Source organism: Erpetoichthys calabaricus, chromosome 4 (genome assembly GCF_900747795.2).
Source record: "Erpetoichthys calabaricus chromosome 4, fErpCal1.3, whole genome shotgun sequence".
Lineage (NCBI taxonomy): Eukaryota > Metazoa > Chordata > Cladistia > Polypteriformes > Polypteridae > Erpetoichthys > Erpetoichthys calabaricus.
The window spans coordinates 59,811,706-59,836,936 of record NC_041397.2 but is presented as its reverse complement, the minus strand read 5'-3'; the positions used below and the strand labels follow the sequence as shown (position 1 = coordinate 59,836,936).

At 41.9% G+C, this 25,231-nt stretch overlaps 1 protein-coding gene across 1 annotated transcript in view; it reads left to right on the top strand.

Annotated features, from left to right (window-relative positions):
- tnfrsf19 (tumor necrosis factor receptor superfamily, member 19) overlaps window positions 1–25,016 on the top strand; it is a 112,058-nt gene extending 87,042 nt beyond the window's left edge. The window contains exons 7-10 of the mRNA XM_051927317.1: window positions 6,825–6,950; window positions 7,598–7,700; window positions 11,549–11,875; window positions 20,818–25,016. Of these exons, the coding sequence (XP_051783277.1) occupies window positions 6,825–6,950; window positions 7,598–7,700; window positions 11,549–11,875; window positions 20,818–20,821 (560 nt within the window). The 3' untranslated portion in view covers window positions 20,822–25,016. The remainder of the gene's footprint in view (window positions 1–6,824; window positions 6,951–7,597; window positions 7,701–11,548; window positions 11,876–20,817) is intronic.
- The last annotated feature ends 215 nt before the right edge of the window (window positions 25,017–25,231 follow it).

Genomic DNA, 25,231 nt, shown 5'->3' with positions numbered 1-25,231 from the left:
GAAAAGCTGAATAAAGCACTCTGTTCTTCAGCCCTCTTGTCTCATACTGGCTTCTCTTTCACCCTCGCCTGTTGAGCACTTCCTCCAAGTTACTTCCCTACTCCAGACACAGCGCTCATTGAGTCATACTGCAACATTAATCCCCCCCTGGATCAGGTCCATGCAGCCATTTAAATACTTCAGAGGTGATTTTCTATAAAGTCTTGAGATCACCAAGCCACTGTGCCCCCTAAGAGCCATCAAGGCCACTGTATCTCTGTGCTGTCTAAGGCCGCTAGGTGCCAGCACCTTGAGCATGGGAAAGGCACTGTATATTTAAAATGTAATATTATTATTATCATCATCTCTCTGGACTATCGGGCAACGTGATCAAGCTGCTACCATTTGGAGAGAGTGTGCTGGAAGGGAATAGCTGGTCTCTCCCCAGATCTCCCAGAATGTCACATTTAAAGCTGATCCCACTCCTGGGCAGTGTGGCTTGCCTCTTTATTTAATGAACAAACTGAACTTCCCACAACAAAGAAACAAACCACCGTCCCAAATCCTAATGAACACACATGGAATCTGTTTTTACATGGCTAATTAAATAGTTAAGCCTAATAGGAAATTTAATTAACATCTTATTAATAAATAAGGAAGACAACGTAAACACAAAAAAAGCTAAAGAATAAAGCCTGAAAAGTGCAAAAGACGAAACAAGAATGACTAAATTATTAAGAATTTATTAAATTCAAACTTGGTGGGGTTAGGGGAATTTAAAATCAAAAACTGAAACAGACTGCTATGAAAAAAACAAAAACTGAGGCAGTCTGAGCACAAACCAAAGAACTAACATCTTACAAAAACAAGAATAATTGCCTCAGAACCCCTAATTTAAATATGAAGACAAAACAGTTTTCAAAAAGAACAAAAAAAAATCCAAAAATTCCAAAAGAGAGTTTGTAAACTATGTGATGGAACCAGGAGCATCAGCGAGCCCCAAGCCCCCCAACATGAACACACAGTGAGTCCTGGGTTATAATAATGGAAGGTTTATTAAACCACTTCTTCTACAAAGTTGCCAAAAGCACAAGGACACAAGTTTTCTCCCTCCACAATGCCGTTCTCTCACTACCACCGCACTGCCCTCCTCCAGCCGAGTGTTGCTCCGCACCCCCCCAGCTCCGACTCGCCTGGATAAGGGAGTGCGGTCCCTTATGTGTCCCAATGGAAGCCCTTCCAGGTCATGTGAAAGTCCATTATAATAGGGAGCTTACCTTCGTGCAGAGCCCTCTTGTGGCACCCAGTGACCCCAGCAGGGCTGCTCTGCCGGACTACATCTCCCAGCATGCCCTGCTGGCTTCCCACTGGGCACTGATAGCCAGGGCTGCTGCCATGTAGCATGCTGGGGGAGTAAAAAAAAAAAAAACCCGCGGTATCTTCTCTTTTTAGTGGGCTGTCTGTCCATCCCTTTTGGTCCTTCCTTCCGGGTCTGATCCCTTTCTCCTCCCTGGCTGGGATGCCTATCTGCCTGTTAGGAGCCTCCCATCCCCTCTTCTGGCCGGGATGCCCTTTCCAGCCCATGTGGCCTCTTTAACTAAAATAACTAAGGTAAGGATTCAAAAGAAAAAAAGATATCAAAACAGAATCTCAGCTATAATAGCAGCTAACGCCTCAGCAGAGATTGGCGGCCGCAGCGTCTTTTTATTTTGCACTGCAGGTGACTGCCATAATGGACAAAATTCCTAAAAAATTAATGATGAGTGGAGGCGCTGTCCCCAGGGGCTTCACCTTAAGGAGAAGCCAGGAAGTGGGATTAACAATTAAGAGAGACGAGCAGATAAAGGGAGGGGAAGGAAAGGAATGGGGCGAGGCCCCTGCTAAGACCTGACGGATAAAGACCATGAGCTACTCTTTATTGCCCGGGAGTTGTTGTGCCCTCCTATCAAACCTTCTGTGGCCTTCGCCTACCCCTGCAGGGCAAGTTCGTCAGCTTGGGCATGTGCTGGGTCTCGCCTAATGGGGGGAACACATCATATTACATGTTTTTCCAAATCACAGCTTTCTCTTTCCTTTGCTGGTGTCCGTAAATGTGTTTATTTATGTATACTGTATGTGTTTATGCATAAATATACAAGGTACATGTGAGTGAAAGATATTGTTGTATAACATACCACCAGATACTGTTCAACTTCCTCAAGCCAAAGTTTTTGTTTTTCTTTATTTAGATGAATGTAACTCTGCAATTTCTTTAAGCAGCACACATTACCTTTGTGACTTTTTTGTTACAATACAACAGGACCATCACTGTGCCCCCCCCCCCCCCCCAACAAAAAAATCTGTCATGATTAAAATAAACTAATAATAAAACTGAATTCTCCCTACCCACATCGGAGTGCCACATAAAGCATTTCCATTTAAACAGCAGCGGAGGTCAAGCAATGACCAGGCAAAAACCGTTTTACAAACACATTCATGAATTTATTGACAGATTCCGAAACAGGCAGAAAATTTCCTTTTTTCCAATTTAACATAACCTGAGACATCACTTTACTATTGAGTCATGACGGGTGGATTAGGATTCTTCTAACGAAGCAAGATGAGTCTTCATTCAAGCGGCATAGTATTGGATTTTAAAGTAGATTTTCAATTACGTACTCCAAATATTGCTGTTAAGGGGCTGGGAGTGATCTTAGATCGGAGGAAATCTGAAAGCTATGCAAAACCGATTGTCCAAAAATGGTCTGAGTGTAGAGCACTTCCAAAACATATGACCTAGTGAGGCAGGTGCCTGTGGACAGCATCGTGACTCAGACCCTGTCCTGAATACACTTTACAGTACAGTATGGGTGCCCAATGTACAGTTTATAGTTGAATTACTGTATGTACCCTCGTTTAAGTTCTCCCACGGAAAAGTCGGGACTTGATTTTACAGTATAATTTCCGGTGTTTTATAATGTCGGTCGGTATAAAAGTTGAAATCGGAAAACTCCTGCAGAGATTGACATGCTAACACCCACCTGAGAGAGTAACCACGGAGCACACTGCCTTTTGTTTTCTATGTATTGTGCCTACGTGACCACACGGTAATACTCGAACTATTCCAAAGCAACGTTTGCACTGTTTTGTGTTTTTTTGTATCTCACACCCTCATACACTTTTATCGTAAGAGCATCCCTTATCTACGATGGAGTGTTCGATCAGAAGAAAATATGAAGCTGGTTTTAAATTAAAAGTCATTGAAGAGGTGAAAGAAATTGGTAACTGACTGCTAAAACAAAATTTGATGCGTCTGAGAAACTGATGTGAAATTGGAGGAGGCAAGAAGATGTATAAAAAAAAAATGAAGGGTCATATTTTTAAACGGGTGTTCAAGTTGGGGTCTGATTTTCTGATCAATTTTTCAGGTTTCAAGACCCGATTTATACGTGAGTCTGTATACAGATGAGAGGTCAAACAGCTGGCCCTCTGGTGTGGTCAAAACAACCTGGAGCTGAACAAGCTTAAAACTGTGGAGATGACAGTGGACTTCAGGAGGAGCCCCCCAGTGCTGCCCCCTCTCACACTACTCAACAGCATTGTGTCTGCTGTGGAAAACTTTAGGTTTCTGGGATCCACAATTTCCCAGGACCTAAAGTGGGAACTAAACATAAACACAATTGTTAAAAAGGCCCAGCAGAGGTTGTACTTCCTGCGCCAGCTCAGAAAGTTCAATCTGCCTCAAGAGCTGCTCATCCAATTTTACTCTGCAGTAATCCAGTCTGTTCTCTGTTCATCTATCACAGTCTGGTTTGGCTCAGCCACAAAACAGGACAGGAACAGACTTCAACGGACAGTCAGGATTGCAGAAAAAATCATTGGTGTTGATCTGCCCTCCATTCAAGACTTATACAGATCTCGAGTCAGGAAACGGGCAGAAAACATCATTGCAGACCCATCACACCCTGGTTACAACCTTTTTCAACTTCTTCCCTCTGGTGGGCGCTACAGAGCACTGTACGCCAAAACTACCAGACATGTGAACAGTTTCTTTCCTCAGGCCATCACTCTCATGAACACTTAAGTCAATCTCACAGCATCAGGGACAATACTAGGTAAAACCGGAGTCCAATTCCTTGTATGTGTACATATACTTGGCCAATAAAGCTGATTCTGATTCTGAATATATACGGTATTTTATGTTTTGCACAAGTTCAGGAGGAAAATATTTTCTGAATAGCCCAGTTCCATTTATATTGTGAAATACTCAGAGATATACTGTACATTCATTTCCCTGAAATCAAATTTCCTGGATTTTTTTGATAAAAATCTAGAAATCCTATTTATATCGCATCATATCTAACCAGAACTTCTTCAAGAATAAGAACTGGTAGAAGAGGAGAAAAATAGGCATATTACATTGGTTGCTTTTTTTTTTTTAAATCCTGTCATACATTGCAGTCATTCTTCATAGATTTTAGGGTGCTGAATCCAAATCTGGCAACAGAACTGCTCTATTTTTAAGAGATAATGATTTAAAATAAAAAAACACCATTTTACAGTAAAGACGTATTTTTAAAATTAACGATTTAGACTTGAAAAAATTATAAAATTTACAAAGAATTGTTTTAAATCTAATTATCACTTACAAAACGTAGTCACTTGGTAGTTTCTTCCAGTCCTATTCAAAGGAGTGACATAACACCACGGTTTTCAAACTTTTTTGAACAAGTACCACTCCGCGAGGACCAGTAAACTGAAGCACCACTGTTAATGAATCGTTAATTTACGCCCGTGTTGTTTTGAAGAAAATGTCACTATAATCACTATAATGACTATAATTATGACGTTAAAGTGATATTAAACTAATTAAGGAAATGGGTGTCCGCGGTAATAAAAGCCGGCTTGGAGTCTTCCACGCATTTGCAGTAGTATACTTACTTATACTATATATGATTATATGCAACATATTGGCATTCTAGCAACATCGATTCGTGGAAAATAAAGGACCACACGAGTACCACTTGGCATGACTTGAAGTACCACCAGTGGTACGCGTACCACAGTTTGAAAACCGTGGACATAACAAAGGAGTGAAACCTCAGATATAAATTTCTAAAGAAGTGACAACCATCCCACCAACCATCCAAGTGGTAGCAACGATTTTTTTGGCGAGCGTACTTTCAGTTGTGTGCGGTAGGTGACTCCAATAAAATGACACTCCTTTAATACGATATTTATGTCGCTCCTTTTCTTATGTCACTCCTTCGATAGAGACCTGTTTCTTCTTATCCTCCGAAGGTGTTTCGTGGTGAAATGACCAACACATGCCAGCTAATGTCGACTCGCACTTCTTAAGGTATTCTGTCTCTCCGTCTGAGTAGTTGGACTTCTCTCCATGTTCATCAGAGTTTATCTGCTGATTACCTGTTAACTGGTCAAGACAGCGGATGGATCAACCCGACCTGGCATATTTCTGTAAAAACATTTAAATAACCTTCTCTCTTCTGGACATTAAAAGGGCATTTTTCTAATCCTAAGTATTTTGAAAGGAATAAAAAGAGAGAAAAAAAACATACTGATTGATAGCATAAACCGAGTAGTGAATCCTTGATTTTGGGTTGTTTTCACCTTAACTAATGTTAAGAATGAGGAAGGCTGACATTTTTCAGCTCAAAGTATGCTTCAAAGAATATTTTGGGCGTGAAAAATTACACCATAAAACCTACGGAGCCCCTTAGGTGAAAAAAACATGATGCTGAAAATAACAAAAAATGTGTTTTGATGAGGGGGAAATTTTTGATAGATTTTTTTTTTTTGATGGGACTGTATTCTTTCACAAAAGCACTCCGAGTCTATAGTGCCAGAATATATTATGAGAAGATAGGCAAGCAGTCCAAATAATAATATCTGACCAAAACACGGCACATAAACACACGGTCAGCTTCGGCTGTGAGAATGTCTGTGTGTTGGAGACGTGCGATCATAGTGTGAGCCATTCTAACAGCAGATGCAGTATTTCAGTCAACTTGATGCCGTGCTTACTCGCTTCTGCTTCACTCTGCTTGCTATTTGATTGTGCCGTCTGCAGTGAGAGAATGACTGAGCTTGTTTGGGATTGCTGTGGACTGCTGGAGGGTATACTTGAAATGACAATCGTGTGTCTCCGTTAGTGGCACATTCTCGCAGGTAGATGAGGTGTTTCGCTCAACTTGATGCTGTGTTTACGTGCTGCTGTTGGATTGTGAGGATGACCGAGACTGGGATTGCAAGTCACCGACGCCCAGCCCTGCGCTCTGCTCTAACGCGCATCTCTGACGTCCGATTATCTTCCTCCCGTCAAAAAATCCCATCCAAAGTTTTTCTTTTTCACCATTTTTTTCCTCAGAAACGTCACATAAGGATTGTCATATACTACAAATGTAACGTATTTTTTCCTCTTTTTTTTAAATCCATTGAATTTATTACAATCAAATAACACTCCAGAATGTAACCTATTTAAAAAAACGTTGCTTTTTTTTTAAATGTAACGTTTTTTTTTTTTTAAAGTCAAAACTTCGTTTTTGTCACAGTATCCAATATCTATCTCACTGAAACGGTTTGTGGTAAGGAAATTCCCATTTCACAAATGGTTTCAGCAAGCCTAGATCTTTAAAGAACATTTTATTTTTTTAAGCGTGGGAAGATTTTGGTGCAGACTGGTGTTATGAATTCAGACGTTTCTAGCTGGTATGTAGAAAAGATAATGTGTTGCTGTCAGATTGCACCGCTGTCTCATAAAGATGAGACGTGTCGATGTTGTCAGTAGAGAGGACTCCATAAGCTGCCCACTGAATAGCTCTCTGCCTGCTCTTTTATGGTCACAGGGCCCACACGCTCACCTGAATGTCCTTACAGCGACGCCGAGCTCTCGTGTTTTGACAGACAGAGAATGACTGAGTGCTCCCACAGAAACTGCTGTCACTGCCAGAGGGACCCGACACAGACTTGTGGTAAGCTCTGCTTCAGGGCAGGTCTTTTTTTTTTCTTTTTTCATTTTGCCTTTCATTTGCAAATGTGAAGTAAGTGCAGAGGTCATTCTTTTCCAGTCAATAAGATTTTGTCCCGAGGATGTCCAGCTGCTGCGGTTCTGCTAAATGGTAGACATCCTTTGATGCTCCACCGTTATTAATCGTTTTTCAGTTGCAACTGATGGAAAACTTGACAGCCTGGCATAATATAGTTGGCTGTCTTTTGTCTTGAAGTAGATCAGTCAGTCACCGAAACCCTGAAGTGGAACGCAGCAAAAAATCAGAGCAGCCAGCCGACTGGGAAGACGGCACTCCGTGTGTGTTTCTCCATGTTCATTCGTGGACGTGGCTTTGAGTAAATCATAATGCTAAATGAGAAACTGCTTACTTATGAAAAGTGCTGCAAGTACTAAGAAGATTCAAAGTAAAAAAATACAATTTGGTTAGCGTACTAAAGAAAAGCAAGTGCTTTTTATGTTTGTAGGTTTCCAGCTGAGTTTTAGTTACTTATAAATTTAAAAGTGCAGCAACTTGCCATAAGCTCCAGGCACCTTAGGGTATACAGATGTGCAGCAGTACCAAAATAAATCAAAGTGCCTCAAGAAAGATTTGTCTGCTTTATCTGACAGGGCCAGTCCATCTGATTCCATCTTTGTGCTGTGACGAGACCTGCAGTCTGGAGCGTGGCAGTGACGGCTGCCCATTCCACTCTCAGAGTGGCCTCGATGAAACGTAAGATACCTCCTGACAGCACGTCACGGGTTAATACGATGGGAGAGCGACTGTGTGTGCCTGGTGTGTGTGATGTGGAGTGTGTGTGTGTGCAAGCGAACTTGAAGGCTCAAACGTAATTACTGGCTCTTTCCTAGCGTCTGCCCTGCTTCAGTCCTGGCGGAGTTCACTATGAAGGAAGAACCTCTGTAGGTGCCATCTTAGACTACACTACAGAATGCAAAACCACGGGAGAGGTGGGCTAAAACGTGACCCCGTGCCGCTATGTCTGATCGAATTCGCATTCTTGGCTGCAGTTCACCTGATAAATATGCAGCAAATGTTATAGTTCACCGACTTACCTTTCTGGGTAACTTTTAAAGTATTGTCCGATACACACTCTGCCTTTATCATTGTACATAACATAGTCGATTGATGATGATGATGGTGATGGTAATGCCCGCAGTGCTGCACTGGTGGAAGTGATTTGCCCAGGATCAGGCAGTGAGTCTGAGGTTTTGATTTGTTTGTCCACTTAAGTTTCTACTTAATGGCAGATTTCCTGTGGTTTTGACAAGAATTTGTATGTAGCTCTCAGATTTCAATCAGTGCATTACGCAGCAAACTTTTGTGTCAGTCACACCTTCCTAAAATGATAAAGAGAGCTGTTGTCAATACATTTGCACAGCTGTTTCGTGGCCTTTGACACATCTTTATTTTATAGCAAGATCCCACCCTGCACTGAAGTCGAACGTCAGAGTTCACATCTCTAAGATGCAGTAGTCCTTGATTTTAAACGAAGGCAAGAATATCATCTGGCTACTATTGGTTTAATTAATAAACAGATAAAATGCAAAATCTCCAACTGTGCCTACCTTTATGAATATACTTTACACAATATCTTTAGTCTTTGATGAATAAAATCAGTGCTTGGTTCCCAACAAGTCGAATTAATTTGAAATATACAACCAGAATGAAATAAGTTTGTATTATGTCAGTTTGTTTTACTCAATGATGAGTGATGGGAGGATTTTGGGGATGCTTGTTTTGTACACTGTTAAATAGTTTTTGGGAGAGTTTTCAAAGTCTGGTAATGAGTTCATATCTATAATTCATGTAAATGCCCTTTGAAGTGGGAACTGCCTGTAACACAATCTGAAACATAAACAATGTTTCACATGTTTTGACATAGCGCTAATCCTTCTCCATAGCCCACCTTCAAAAAGGGTGAGTATCTGTGTGTCCATCTGGTTGCTGTGTCTCTGTCATTCCAACTGCTGGCACATAATAAACTTTTGTAGTAAAAATGCATTGCATTTGTCATTCCAACAGGTGGTGCATCTCAAACATTAACACCGCTTTTTTATGAATCCCATACTAAATGGCATATAACAGACACGTGCATTGCGTTTTTCATTCCAACTGCTGGGACATCACAAACATTTGTAGTAAAAAAATGCATTGCATTTTTCATTCCAACAGATGGTACATCACATACATTTGTAATAATGCATTTTAGTAATGTGGAACAATATTAACATAAATAACCAACCTAAATAATTCAAACTGAAAAATGAAAAGTTGCTGATTTTCATTCCAACTGCTGGAACATCACAAACGTTTGTAGTAAAAAAAAATGCATTGCATTTGTCATTCCAACAGGTGGTGCATCTCAAACATTAACACTGCTTTTTATGAATCCCATACTAAATGGCATATCACATAGACACATGCATTGCATTTTTCTTTCCAACTGCTGGCACATAATAAATATTTGTAGTAAAAAAATGCATTGCATTTGTCATTCCAACAGGTGGTGTATCTCAAACATTAACATTGGTTTTTATGAATCCTATACCAAATAGCATATAACACAGATACATTTACATTTACAACATTTAGCAGACGCTCTTATCCAGAGCGACTTACAACAGTGCTTAGTAGTCTACGACTGTTCTTCAGTCTTTTTAGGCTAGGATTAAATCTACTGTCATTAAACAAGTTACCACTGACCAAGTTGTACACAAAACCATGCTAGAAGAAAAGAGTAAGTTTAGTACAATTTTTTTTTTTTTATAAAGAGAAAGGGTAGAAAAAAAGCATGGGGACTTTAGTCCCCCAAGTGCTGTTTAAAGAAGTGTGTCTTCAGACGACGTTTAAAGACAGTGAGGGTCTCCGCTGTTCGTACATCAAGAGGAAGTTCGTTCCACCACTGAGGAGCCAACACTGCAAAGAGTCTTGATAAATGTCGTCCTCTTCTTTTAAGTAAGGGTGGTTCGAGACGAGCAGTGCTTGATGTACATGCATTGAATTTTTCATTCCAACAGATGGCACATCACAAGCATTTGTAATAATGCATTTTAGTAATGCAGAATAATATTAACATAAATAACCAACCTAAATAATTAAAACAGAAAAATGAATGAAAAAGATAATGAAAAGGATCATAAACATAAGCCAGTGGAGGAATCTGGGCCAAAACCTAACAAGAAACAAGGCAGACAACAGCACTGTGCCAGACAGCAGTCTATAGGAGGGTCCACTCCTGTACACACACACACTCACCCCGGGTCAGTTTAGATTCTCTGATTAGCCTAAAACACTCATCTTTGGGGAAGTAGAATGCAGGCCCACATGTCCTTCCTGTAGCAGTGACAATACCGTATATGTGAAAACAGTTATTCATGTGTGGTCAAGGATAAATCTGCAAAATATTTCCTCTTACAAAGAACCCGAGGCCTCTCCGTTGAAGAGCGCTCAGTTTGTTGTTCTCCGTCATATCCTCCATCCTCCCTGAGTCGGCTTGGTTGGGACACAAACATGGGTCACTGGAGTTATTAGCGGCAAAGTTTACTGCTCAGTTAAATAGAAAATTCCATTAAACTAGTGGCTGATCTGGCTGCCCAATTTGTGATTGAGCGTCCTGCATTACAGGGAGTGTCTCTTCCAGCTTCTTTACATGCATGCTGCCAGATGTAGTAAGTTAGCAAGCAGTGTAGTAAATATTGGAACTTCAAGGATTTTCAAATCCCATTTCATCGATATGTTGCAAAAGTTAAGTGACATGACAAGATATGTGCAAGAAAAGAGAAAAACTGGGCAAGTGGCTTCGAAAGTGACATGCAAGAAAGGTTTTATGAGGGATACACGTTGCCAGTGGTCAAATTACAAACAAAACCCTGTTGGATCACCAGCCCTAGCTGTTTATTTTTACTCCACTGGTCATATTGGATGGCACAATTACAAACCTTCCACAAAACACATGGACAGTGTCTCATACAGCACCATTTGTGTGTTTTCGCCACCTCCCTGGCCATACTGCCATCCCAGCAGGCAGTGGTCATTTGAACCATGTGCTCTAATTAAGATCCAAGATGATCTCAAAGCTCTATCTGAGGTGTGTTGGTGCTTTTCAAGGTCTGAGTTATCAGTTCCAAAGTCAGTGATGGGGCAGGGAACCCTTGGGATTGTCCATTCAGAGCTCCTGCTAGCAGACCCAGGTGTCCCTGCAATCATGGACGCCAACCTTCTGTTAAAAACTAAGGTTTGTTTCTGTGTTGTGCACAGTAATGCTAAGACAGGCTACTGCCCCCCCATGTCTCACTAAACTCCATTAAGGTAGCTTGATGATGGGTGGATGCCTGTAACCTAAAACAAACAACATTGAAAACTGTACAGTATCTGATATTTATTCAAAGACAAAGCAGGAGAAGAAATGTCATCAAGGCCATATTCCATTTTATGTCCCAGTGTGCAGGTCTCAGAATGTGTGGGGTCATCTTGGTCTGAAGCCTGCTTCATTCTAAAACCAACACTCTTCAGTCTACAGTTGGGGCTCATCAGCTATGTGTTTATTTTTGTCTCTTTAGAAGCAGTGATCCAGTAGAAGATCTCATCCCATCCTGCATGGCTGCTTTTTCTAGCTGCTCTCGGGCAGATCATTCTGAAGTGCAGTCCCTGATGCAACACTCGGCTGGCAGTGAAAGCTTTCAACTCTTCCTGCCCGATGAGCCAGAAGCAGAGGAAAATGAAAACCAGAATCCGGCAGATGATCAGAATCCGGATTCCCCTGTAAATCGGGATCAGCCGGAATTAACCGAAGCCCACTCATTAGATATCGGCGAACGAGAATCAGAATACAGGGGGGCCAATGGCAAGAAGTATTCAGAAATTGGGACTTCAGATGATGAAGCCAAGTAAGCTAAGCCATTTGAATTTTTGGGGGTTGAATATCTGATTTTAATTGGGTTGTCAGGCTGGAGTGTCTGCCTAAGAATGGCAACACTTCTGTAAATTAAAGATAAAGGTATTCAAGCAGGATATATTTCTTAAGAAACACATTTTACATAGCTGTTGTTCACGCTGGTCAATGACCCTGAACTGGGCACTTTTGTAGAGTCTTCCTATTCTGACTCAGTCTTTGAACGTTGTGTGCACTAACATCATATGAGCAGTCCTGAGAGTGGTGAGGTAGCCGGTGTAATAGAGTGGCTAAAGCCCCTCACTCATTTTCAGTCATAGCCTTCATTTACACAATCGTAGTGAGCTGTGGGCAGTCGAGACACATCCTGTGACTGTCAGCCCTATAGTTTTATATTCACAGCAACACAATTATACAGGTTTGTGACAAAGAACTACATGCAACAGAACTGATTTTGTCGCAAGTCATGAGGGTGCGCTCACGGGCACAAAAGTTGATAACCAAAGAGAGCTTAGCTCTTCTCAGTGCCCAAGCAAGGGAAGAGGTTAATCAAAGGCAGCCTCATGAAACGAAGGAGAACAGGCAAACAGAGGAGTCTGCAAAAACATCTGTTCAATATCTCGTCTTTGTTGGAGAAAGGAAAACAAATAACAGGAAATGTGAAAGTGTTGCTGAGTAGCCATGAGGGCGCCATTTAGTCCGTCACCTCCTGCAATACCAAGTCATGTAATCCCGACCTCCTCAAGGCAGCAAGACTGAGTAACTGAAGTTGTTAAGTGTGACACGCTGTCCAACTCAAAGTTGTGTAGTGTGACGCCGGCCTTATGTGTTTCACTTGAAACTTGGCGGGTGTTCATTCCAAATCTCACTGCTAATATTATGTGCATCTGGGAAAAAGCAGTAACTCAAAGTTTGATATTAAAACAAGACACTAGTGTTGGATCAGTACTAAAATTCTGACCAGCCTTCAGGCCTGGTACCAAAACAATACCGAAGCATATAATGGATAAATCTCCAACTCCCCTGTCTTGCAGCAGCCCCCCGGTTCACTGCATAATCGTTGTTTTATGGTGTGTGAATGGCCCCCCTTGGAGTCTCTAATGCATTAGTATTCATATCTACATTTGAAGGGCAGGGAGAGGGGGTGTAAATCGAACTAGATGTAGGGTAGGGGTTGGTTGAAAGAATTCTGATCATGTTAATAAATGACTGCTCACAAGGTGCTTGAAAACTATTTTCTATCTGTACCAAAATTAATGAAAAGCTCGTACCGTATCATGTTCAAAATTAGCGTTTTGGTTATTTTTCATTACCAGAATAACATGCAAACCTACAAGACAATCGGTCTGCGAACCGAGTCTCCCCAGGTTAGGCTGTCTATGCTGATATTGCTTTTCACATATAGCATTGATCTCTCTAGACTCAAAGTGAGACATTAACGCTTTTATAAAGCTTGGAAAAAATGACTAATAAAATTTGTACAATACTCCTTCAATGCAATCAACAAGACTTTTAATGACCGGGCATGGAATAAGGGATAAATGCCAGTTATAATTACTCCAGGCACAAATGTGGTGGGGCAGATAACTCAGCACTACTGCCTAACAATTAAGTATCTAGCTATCTAGGGCAGCACAGTGGCGCAGTGGGTAGCGCTGCTGCCTCGCAGTAAGGACACCTGGGTTTGCTTCCCGGGTCCTCCCTGCATGGAGTTTGCATGTTCTCCCCGTGTCTGTGTGGGTTTCCTCTGGGGGCTCCAGTTTCCTCCCACAGTCCAAAGACATGCAGGTTAGGTGTACTGGCGATCCTACATTGTCCTTAATGTGTGCTTGGTGTGTGTGTGCGTGTGCCCTGCGGTGGGCTGGCGCCCTGCCCGGGGTTTGTTTCCTGCCTTGCGCCCTTTGTTGGCTGGGATTGGCTCCAGCAGACCCCCATGACCCTTTAGATAGATAGATAGATAGATAGATAGGATATAACGGGTTGGATAATGTATCTATCTATCTATCTATCTATCTATCTATCTATCTATCTATCTATCTATCTATCTATCATGTGCCAGTCATACTGGGGAAGTAGGCAGAGAGGATATTAATATATTGGTTTTTTTATTTTTGAATTATAAAATCTGCTTATAATAAATAGGATGTGTGTTTGCTTTCCCAGTAAGAAAAATTTGTAAATAGATGCAGTGAATGCATTTTTATGTAAAGTTTCCCTGTTTAGAACTGTCAGTGGTCCTTACTACATACACATATAATACATGTAATTATACATGTGGCTGTGCGGATTTATATATCATTTGACATGGTGCCTGGCTGTCGGAGTTGCATAGATGGCACAGGATAGGATGAGACATCAGAGACAGACATAGACAGAGAGAATGACATGGGAAGCAGAAAGACCCACCAAATGAACTCAAGAGCCACGAGAGGCAGCAGAGGGAGACTGATGTCGGGCCTGTGTGGTGGGTGGTGTTTAGCCTTCCACAAATAAATTAGAGGGCAGGCAACCCAGCTGGTGACGGGGATCCCTCCTGAACCCTGCAAAAAGAGAGGAAGAGGTGTCACAGAAGGTTGGCATGAGATTAGAACATCACCTGAATGAGAGGGAGCACTACATAATTACACATAAGAAGACTGTGGAGTTTGTCACCTTTTTAAAGTTGGGGACTGACAGAAAACCCCGTAGAAACATCCAGTCATTAAAGTGGCAGCACATGGTTAAGATGCTAGACAGAAAGCAGTAAAAACATGCTGTCCTTCTAAGGCAAGTAGCTGAGGAGCTTCCTTGAAGAACTCCGCTCTTAAAAGGCAACTGAAAGAATGCATGACTGCCAGTTTCTGCTATAGAGACTTCAGCCCAGTGGTGCAATGACACAGGTAGGACTTGCCTCTGTCCCTGGGATTAAGTTATGGGATTTGGTCAAAAGTGAGTCCTTGCTGCATTTAACGCCACTGCATTATAGGAAACTCCTTGGGAGGTGAGATGGAGCAATGGCTCAAATGGGGACAGGAAGGGCGTAACAGTTTTCTGCAACAGAAGAAAGAGAGAGGGATGGGATACGGCCATTTTTTTTTTTTTAAAGAACGCCTATCTAGTGCCAGGTAAGACCCCCTTTTTTTGCCCCTGAACAGACTAAAATCTTCATGGCTTGAAATTAACAACTTGCTGGAAAAATGTCTTACAAATGCTGGCCCTTTCTGATACGACTGGGTAATAAACCAGTTGATCTGATATTCTGGATAAAATTCGCCTTGTAGTACGTAAAACTTTACTAACATGCTACAAATTAGTGGAAAACTTGCACAAACGTGTAAATGTAAAACATGTTCTATCTCAAAATGTAGAAGTCTGTGCATGTAAAACAAAATAGTAAATGTTGTCTTACATTTGTGCGTTCATGTTGAAAAGGTGATGTCTTTTTGTATTGGACTTGTATGTGAACTGAGCCTATCCCTTGAAGAATATAGGCTGGCGTTATATGTGCTTCAGTCTGATTGGTGAGTTGATGTTGGCTCCACCCCCCCACCCCTGCAGCTGAATCGGGTTAAGAGGGTTCCAGAATGTATGCATATGAAAAGGTGATGATTTGAGACAGTGAGAGAGCATAGAATAAAAGCCGAGTCTTGGCCCGTGTTTGCCTGGCAGTGGCGTGGGTGAGTGAGTGAGAAAGTTGCTGCGGCATTCTGGAAATGTGAATACTGACCATTGAATCCGTAATAATAATAATATATTTTATTTACCATATATACTCGCGTATAAGTTGGGTCTTGAAACCCAAAAAATTGATCATAAAATCAGACCTCAACTTGTACGCCCGCTCAAAAATACAACACTTAAATTTTGTTTTTACATCATCTTGCCTCCTCTAATCTCACATCAGTTTCCCAGATGCATCGAATTTTCTTGCAGCAGTCAGTTACCAATTTCTTTTGCAACGTCAAAAACTTTTAATGTAAAACCAGCTTCATATTTTTGTATGTGGGTGTGAGATACAAAAAACACAAATCATTGCAAACGTTGCTTCTGAATAGTTTGGGTGTTACTGTGTGGTCACGTAGGCATGATACATAAAACAAAAGGCAGTGCGCTCCGTGGTTACTCTCTCAGGTGGGCGTCAGCATGTCATAATCTCTTGGATCAACAGCGGGAGTTTTCCGTATTCAACTTTTATGACCAACATTATAAAATACCAGAAATGGTAAAGTCAAGCCCTGACTTATCCACGGGAGAACTTAAACGTGAGTATATACGGTATATAGAGCATTTCCATTTGAGTAAAAGAGCATTAACAAGCTTTTTGATGGATAAGAGGCTTGTTTATTTGCACAGTTAATCATTAATTAATCTCTGTAATGTATAAAAGAACACATTTCATCCTGTACAGCATATACAAATACATTTTATGGGTATCTATCTTAACTGTCAGTATTTGTAATTATTGTATAATGTGACATGGGCTTTGGCCATACCACACACTCCAACACGCATCATGCACTTCTGTAGAAGTTCCAACCACACATTCATACTGTGAGCCTCCCCTTCCACCTCATCTCAGTGAGACCAGGGTAGTGTGTGAGCCAATGGAGTAAACCAGTCAATGAAGCAGCGCGAGTTAATGTGTGCTTTGTGACATGCCTCACTGTCCTGCTGCAAAGGGCAGACCGTGACGATAAAGGGATACATGTGGTCAGGTATACTGAGACATACAAGTGGTACTAATGTTCAGCTGCTATTAAGAGGCCTAATGTGTGCTAGCAAAACAGTCCTTACACCGTTACACTGTCACCATCAGTGTGTATCTTTGGCAGAAGACCAGATAAGTCTGGAGAATCACGTTGTTTACTTCAAATTCTAACTCCCTCTACATTTTAGAGCAGAAATCAAGACTTGCCTCACTAAAGTAGGTGACATTTTACCAGTCTTCAGTCATTCAGCTTTGTGCCCACTGTACTAACCTTGTCTTCCTGCCCTTACTTGACAGGAATGGTTTTCTGCCACTGTAGCCCATCTGCTTCATATTCTAACTCACCGTGCGTTTAGAGATAATATTTTGTACAACACTGCTGCAAAGTGCTGTTATCTGTAGCCTTTCTGTTAGCTGGTTTTTCTCCTCTTCTCCTAATTAATACGTCGTGTTGCCCCACAGTACTACCTCTCATTGGATGATTATTGTCTATCTATCTATCTATCTATTGTCATCATACCACTCCCTGTAAGCTGTAGGGTCTTTATGAGAAAGATTTAGACGAGAACAGGCCACTCAGCCCAACAACGCTTGCCAGTCCGATTCATGTAATTCGTCCGAAATAACATCAGGTCGAGTTTTGAAAGTCCCTAAAGTCCTACTGTCTACCACACTACTTGGTAGATTATTCCAAGTGTCTGTGGTTTTATGTGTTGATAAAAAGTTTGTAATGTTTGTGCAAAATTTACCCTGAACAAGTTTCTAGCTGTGTCCCTGTGTTCTTGATGAACTCATTTTAAAATAACAGTCTCAATCCACTGCACTAATTCCCTTCCTAATTTTAAACACATCAGTCATGTCACCTCTTAATCTGCTTTTGCTTAAACTGTAAAATCTCAGCTGTTTTAATCTTTCTTCATAATTCATCCCCTGTAGTACAGGAATCATCCCAGTCGCTCTTCTCTGGACCTTTTCAAGTGCTGCTATGTCTTTTTTCTAGCACTGGAGACCAAACCTGCATCCAGTACTCCAGATGAGGCCTCACCAGTGCGTTATAAAGCTTCAGCGTAACCTCCTTGGACTTGTACTCTGCGCTGCAATGTTTTAACCATCATGACTGGCAACAATATTCACATCCTGATTTAAAGTCATTTATATCGCATGTCTTGCCCATTCTCATGTTTGACTGAACAACAGCTAAGCCCCTTGTCCATGTCTGGATGACATTAATATTGAGTTGCAGCCACAATTAGTTGTTTACAGGAGCAGACATTAACAAGCAGGCATACCTAATAATGTGGCCTCTGGGTGTATTTATTGAGTGTACAGTTTTCTTTTGTTTCTCAGTAGTTATTATAATGTTGGATGGGAACATTTGCTTTGTTTCTCTGCTTAGTATGCCAGGCATGGGTTGCCTCACAGTAAGCTGCAGCTGAGAGTTCTGCCTCCTTCATCCTCCACTCTGCTACTTTTCCTTGTAAATTTTTTATCATGCTGCTTGGCAACTTTAAAGAAATGGCCTTTTTATTTTATTAGTAGTCTCTAAGATATCGTTAAAGTAATCCCCCCCACCCATCCTTCCCATTTTCCTGTAAGATTTTTTTTATTAAAGCACACAGAGTTGGGGGAGGCCTTGTTGTAACGGTTAAGTTCCTCTCTGTGAAGTAACACAGCTGAACTGGAACAGAATTCATCCTTCGATCCTCACTGCCAAGCCGGTTTTCTGTGCTCCCAGCGGGAATCTGTGAGAAAGCAAGTGAGAAACTTTTACAAAGAATAGGAAGAACTGCAGGGGAGAGAATCCATAATTCGGAACACTGCCGCCGGAGAACGTTTGGATTTTTCTGGCAAGAAAAGAGAGATTCCGAAGGCAAATTGATACAAGTGTGCTCCTCAGACCTGCCTCTATAATATAACAGGCACCATGGGGGTTTGTGGGCTGGGAAGTGGGGGCAGTCAGAGGGTCACTGAAAACTTGTTTAGACAGTAAGTGAATAGACCCTGAGCAGAGGTGGAGGGGACATGGAAACCATGCCAGCGTCACCATTATCTGCGCCCTTATTTCAGTCCCCGTTGCATCTGCAAGTGTCTCCTGCTCTTTTTTTTTTTTCTGGCCTTTCTGCTTCTGTCTTGTCCCGGTTTGTTCTGAATTTGGCATTTTTCACTTGCTGTGGTTTATAGAAGGCATGAAGTTCTCTGCAGTCGGTCACTGAGTGTAAAGATTCTTGATTTTACAATCATTTTTTCTGTGTAAATATATATTTATAAGATAAGTCCATCTATCCATCCATTCATTGTCAAACTTGATCCCATTGTCACAGACTACATAAGGCAGGAGCCCAAAAACAGAGGCCGTCTTTTGTAGGGCACATCAATGCACAAACCTACACTCCTATCTGCTATTGTCAAACCAAACCTGCATGGCTTTGGGAAGTCACAATGGGAGGTCTGAAAATTGAAAGTACACCTTATGAGAAGGATTTGGGAGTCATAGTGCACTCATCACTATGTTCAGAAGCCATTAAGAAGGCTAACAGAATGTCAGGTTATATAGCGCCTTGATGTGTGCAGTACAAGTCCAAGGAGGTTCTGCTCAGGCTTTATAATGCACTGGTGAAGCCTCATCTGGAGTACTGTGTGCAGTTTTGGTCTCCAGGCTACAAAAAGGACAGAGCAGCACTAGAAAAGGTCCAGAGAAGAGCGACTAGGTGGATTCCAGGGCTACAGGGGATGAATTATGAAGAAAGATTAAAAGAGTTTAAGCAAAAGAAGATTAAGAGGTGACATGACTGAAGTGTTTCATATTATGAAGGGAATTAGTACAGTGGATCGAGACTGTTATTTTAAAATGAGTTCATTAAGAACACGGGGACACTGTGCGAAATTTACTCTTAAGTTTCCAACTAACATTAGGAAGTTTTTCTTTACACAAAGAACGACAGACACTTGGAATACGCTACCAAGTGGTGTGGTAGACAGTAAGACGCTGGGACTTTCAAAACTCGGCTTGATGTTTTTTTAGAAGAAATAAGTGGATAGGACAGGCGAGCTTTGTTGAGCTGAATGGCCTGTTCTCGTCTAGAGTGTTCTAATGTTCTAATGTGACAGAAGGAGACCATAGTGATTGACCACTGTGTCATTATAGTGGTAGGAACTGTAGGGAATTAATATTGATTATGCAAGTTATGAAATTTCTTTAAAAACAATGAACTTATTTAAAATGTACTGTTGCTTTTTAAATTGCATCTTTGGTCACAGTTTTATATTCTCGTTAGCAACGTTATTGAAAAGCCCTGTGGACATGGAAGCCATTGATACTGAAGCATTGATCCCTATTGGTTCAGTTCTGGTGGAATGCCAGCTTGAGGAGGAGGGAGGCGGTTGGAGGGGACAGGGTCAAGGCCCCCTGCTCTCGCCCCCCAAAGCTCAGTAATAATCCTTCTGTGGGTTCAACTCAGAAACCTTGCTATGACTTTAACCTCCTCTTTAGTCAAGTTCAAGTGTCTCCTAGGTGCTCCACCCGAAGCCACGACTGACTACAGCAGGGACAACCAAGAACCCTATTAAAGTGTGGTGGTGTGTACAAAGGGAAGTGTGAGCTTCTGACCCACACATGCTGGGAATTTCTCATTCATGGTGAATAATCGCAAGCCCTTGTCTCCATCACAAATGGTGTTCAATGGCTTACCCACACCTCTCAGTGACAGGTAGACAAGCAGTCCAGTGTAGCGCATGAGCAACTCCGGGCATCACAGACCTGTTATTGCTCAAACTCACATGTGCGACAGGCCAATCAGAATTTTTTTTTTTTGTGCTGTTCAAGGCCACAAATACAACCCCCTGATGTCCATCCACCCTCCATCTCATGGCCCCCGGTGAGGATCTTATCTGCAAATAGTCACGATTAGACTACGGGTGTCGCAAAATGTGTTACACTTTTATAACAGCAGATAAGTAAATGTGTAGATACTGGAGATTTAGTGTGGCACCTTACATGGCAGTACACAGAATAATCACAGTATAACGTTTTAAGTGAAATCCAGAGGGCTCGCCTGACTTGTACAGGGCCACACCAGGAGCCAAGGTCAGATCTGAGTCTCTTATCACAGCATTTTGTCTGCCACGTCTAAGCCACTGATTGTACTGCCTGAATTATTTAAAAAATGTGGAGGCAACGTTACATCTGCTGACCTTATAAGACAAACATGAATAATGACTTGATGTTTTCCTTTTTCTTTTTTTTTTGACAGGTAGGCTATGAACAAAGTTCTCTCTTGCCAATGAGTTGAAGACAAGCTGGGATTAAGTGCAGTAGCGTATGAAGAAACAAACACCCGAGCACATCCACGTTCATGGCATACTGTTCAACAGGAGTCTGAGTTCCACAGTGCTTGGACAAAGGAGGAGATGCCTTGACTGGGCTGCTATCGCTCAGTTTCCTAAAGCTGTTTGCCGACTGGTGGACACCGTAGCAAAAACAATGATTGGAAGAGAGAATCTGGCAGCACTTTTTCTTGAAATGAAGACGCCAAGTTTTCCATACTTTTTGTTTCACTTGAACCCTGCTTGGTGTTGCCCTTTCTAAGCACCCTTTATCACTTTATTTTTGGCCATCTTCACAAATCCTGCGGACACTGGGATCACTTCAGGCTGGCCTTCACATTTTGTTTGATAAGTCATCGTGAACAGTGGATGTGTGAATAAGCCATAGCGACAGCCTTCACAAAGCGATGATCTGAGGAAGGTCAAGTGCACTTGAAGTGCCATAGTCGTAGCTGTCCTGACATTCTGACTGTTTTTCATTAACCATGGAAATGAATGTGGTTTATAGCAAATAGCATATCTATTGGCTTAAACATTAATACTTCTAAAATATTTCCGTCCAGCTTTACTTACAGTTAGTAAAAGAATGCTATCGGGAATGCTATTCTGTTAAAGGCAGGCACTTCTTCTCTTCATCGCTCCTGTCTTGTTCTCTGTTTCACTTTGCACATCTGTAAAGGACAACAAAGGATTTTGTGTGCAGCTGTGCAAGTCAGGACCCTATAAAGACTAGCAATAGGCGTTTGCATTTAACTGTAGATAATGTAATATAGTAAATAGCAAGTATTTTTGTTTTTTTTAAACTCTTGAATACACACAATGCTTCTAGTTGGTCTTTGGGCTTCAGATCCAATGGATTCAGAGGTTGTGTGTGTCCCAAGTCCATCCATCCATCCATCTCTCCATATTCTCACCTGCTTGTGAGGCCCTGAGACCCACTGAGAAACATCGAGGCAAGGCAGGAACCAACCCTGGATGAGGACCAGCCTATCATGGAGCTCACCCCACAGCCACATCTAGCAGACCACTGCACCACCATATGTCTAAATATATAAATATGCCCTAAACTTCTCGTGGGGGAATCAAATGTGCTCTTCCTTTCTGCAGGCTCCACAGTAGGTTGTTGCATATGTTTGGTTTGATTCAGATATCTTCCAATGGTAGCCCTATAGCAGCAGCAGCTCCTCCTGTAAGAGCTGAACCATCGTTAAGAGCAAAGTATGGGGAAAAAGATCCATAAATGAGAACTTAAGTCACAAAGTACTGAAGCGTTTTATATTTTTGTTCTTTTGAGCAAAACTGTTTGTGATGGGCAACAATAATTACAAAATTATGGCATCGGGGTATTCATTTATACAGTGAGTGTGTTTATAGGTACAGACTCCATACAGTGCTGAACAAGATGAGAGGGCAAGAAAATGAATGAATGAACAGACGCTTATGAGGTACAGTCAAAAATAAACTGGTAAGACAAGAAACTGTGACCATGTGGTGCTGGGGTGTTGGTAAACTGGTCTAGAATTGTTTGCTGAACTTTGTTACACATTATATGGACATTATATGTTCAGTAAAATAATGAAACCCTTTATGCTATACTGTGTAGGAGACCACTGTCAGGACAGACTGCACAAGGGAGCTTTAGGAGCAGATGAAATGAAGCCGGCTCAGGGGCTTCAGGTAGCTTTTGAATTGGATGTGATCATTTTATAACAATCGAAATGTTCCTCCCCCAGGGCTCGTTCACACTCAACTGTTTCCCCCTGCCAGTATTTTCATAGCCATGTAGGTAATCCGTAGCACGACCGTAAAATCAATTAGAGTCTTTGGCCCCCCATTTCCATCACCACAGAGGATCACTGTGTGTTTGTAAAAAATGTGACATGCTGCAGATCTTCCACATGAAGATGGACCATCATGCACATGAATGCCTTTCTTCCACACAGAAATCCCGCCCCTTAGCCGTTGCTTAGCAACCGCCCTTTCCTGTTTCCAGGATTTAAGGCTGACAGGGTGGCAGCTACACACACACACACACACACACGCCTGTCTCTATGGAGGAAAGTGCTGTGTGTTCTGCTGGGAGCCAGCGACAAGAGAGGGATGTGGCTTAAATTAAAGTATGTGGTCATGTTTGTTCAAATTGTTCTCTGCACACGACCCCCTTTTTTCCCTTCATCCATCCATTATTCAACCCGCTATATCCTAACTACAGGGTCACGGGGGTCTTCTGGAGCCAATCCCAGCCCACACAGGGCACTAGGCAGGAAACAAACCCCGGGCAGGGCGCCAGCCCACCTCAGGGCACACACACACACACACACACTAGGGACAATTTAGAATCGCCAATGCACCTAACTTGCATGTCTTTGGACTGTGGGAGGAAACCGGAGCACCCAGAGGAAACCCACACAGACACTGGGAGAACATGCAAACTCCCAGGATCATTTTATTTAAACATATAATGACAGGCAGTTGCATGAAAATGCATATCGTCAAGGCCCAAAAAGATAGTAATCAAATCTGTGTTAACTTGCACCTCTGCAAACACACACGTGTGAATGAGGCATCATGAATCCAAAGCAGATGAATGTGGCAGCATATAAGCCACCTAAAGGCCATGTCACATGACGCCGACTTTTCCAGCGATTTTCAGTCGTAGACTTCATTTACCTAATCTTAGTGAGTTGGAGGCAGTGGACATCACGCTTTCATGAATCCAGTCACGTACCTGTGACATGCCCAGCATCTGGTTTGATTTTGTGTTTAGTAGTAGAGGCAGGCTGTGTGTGCAGGAATGCTGACAACCAATGAATGTTCATCAGGATGTACAATGCATAGAATGGGATGTGGGGGTCCTCACACACAGAAGAAAACCTTGTCTTTCTGATGCCACGTGTTTCACCAAAAAGGGGAAAAAAAAACAGAGCTGAACTCGTCGTACCTGTTAGCCGCTTGTACAGCACCAGCGCCATCAAGGGGGCCTGTTATTGCTACAAAATGAGGCAAGCACAACTGTGCCAGAAGGTCAGTACACAGTCAATAAATTCAACACACTCAGTCATGTAAAGTGACAGTCCAGTGATGAGGTGCAGTCGGCAAGTCTGACTTACCCCATGACAAGACATCACTGTGCCATTAGCTTTAGAGAACAGTGTAAATACTGTACTTAATTAAGTCCAAGCATATCCTATAAATATAACTTTGTAGCCATAGTCGCAGGATTTTTTAAAAATTCTGTGCTAAATCAAGCTGGACTTTGCATAAGATGCCTGATATTTGTCTCAACTGTTTATATTCATAGTGTTCACCATCCTGCTTGACAAAATTTAGCATTACGGTGCTGCAGCCTGTCCTGGGTGTAATATCAATGGGAACCCCAGAGGCAGAGGCCTGCACTGTAATGATTTTACTCTCCCACTCCTGACAAAATTCCATTGATTTTCTTGCTTCCAATGGAATTTTGTTTACCTCCCTAAAAGTTACTTGAATGAAACCCACAGCCTATGTGGAGGGAACAGACTATTTTATGAGACTGCTTTCATTGTGTATCAAAGTGCTCCCCACTAAAACATTCATCCATCCATTATCCAACCTGCTATATCTTAACACACAGGGTCACGGGGGTCTGCTGGAGCCAATCCCAGCCAACACAGGGCGCAAGGCAGGAATAAATCCCGGGCAGGGCACACGCACACACCAAGCATAATTTCAGGATCGCCAATGCACCTAACCTGCATGTCTTTGGACTGTGGGAGGAAACCGGAGCACCCGGAGGAAACCCACGCAGACACGGGGAGAACATGCAAACTCCACGCAGGGAGGACCTGGGAAGCGAACCCGAGTCTCCTTACTGCGAGGCAGCAGCGCCACCGTGCTGCCCTCCACTAAAACATCATTTTTAGAATCCAAATGAGAATGTCAAAGTTATAACGTGTGTAGCTCTCGTTATTTTTACTTTAGATATTAAGACTTTTGATGCGTTAAAAAACTTAAAAAACATCAAAATAGTGCTATATAGTTCTCCATTTTTGGAGATTATGGAAGAGAAATCACAAATCCAGACACCCTAATAAATAAGCCTGCACTGGCCTGTGTACATAATGCCTGTAATTATTCATTTGCAAAATCAATTTAAAAAAAAAAAAACGACACACCACCATGTCACAGATGCGCGCACACACTAGCTTTCCTTCTTTTATAAGTGCAGCACTTTTATAGCAGTTATCGATTAGAACATTGATGATAAATTCTAACAGTAATATAACTAATTATATGTAGTATTTTTCATAAATGTTTCACAAGAGGTTAATCTATGCTGTTACAGCCTGCTCCCGACCACAG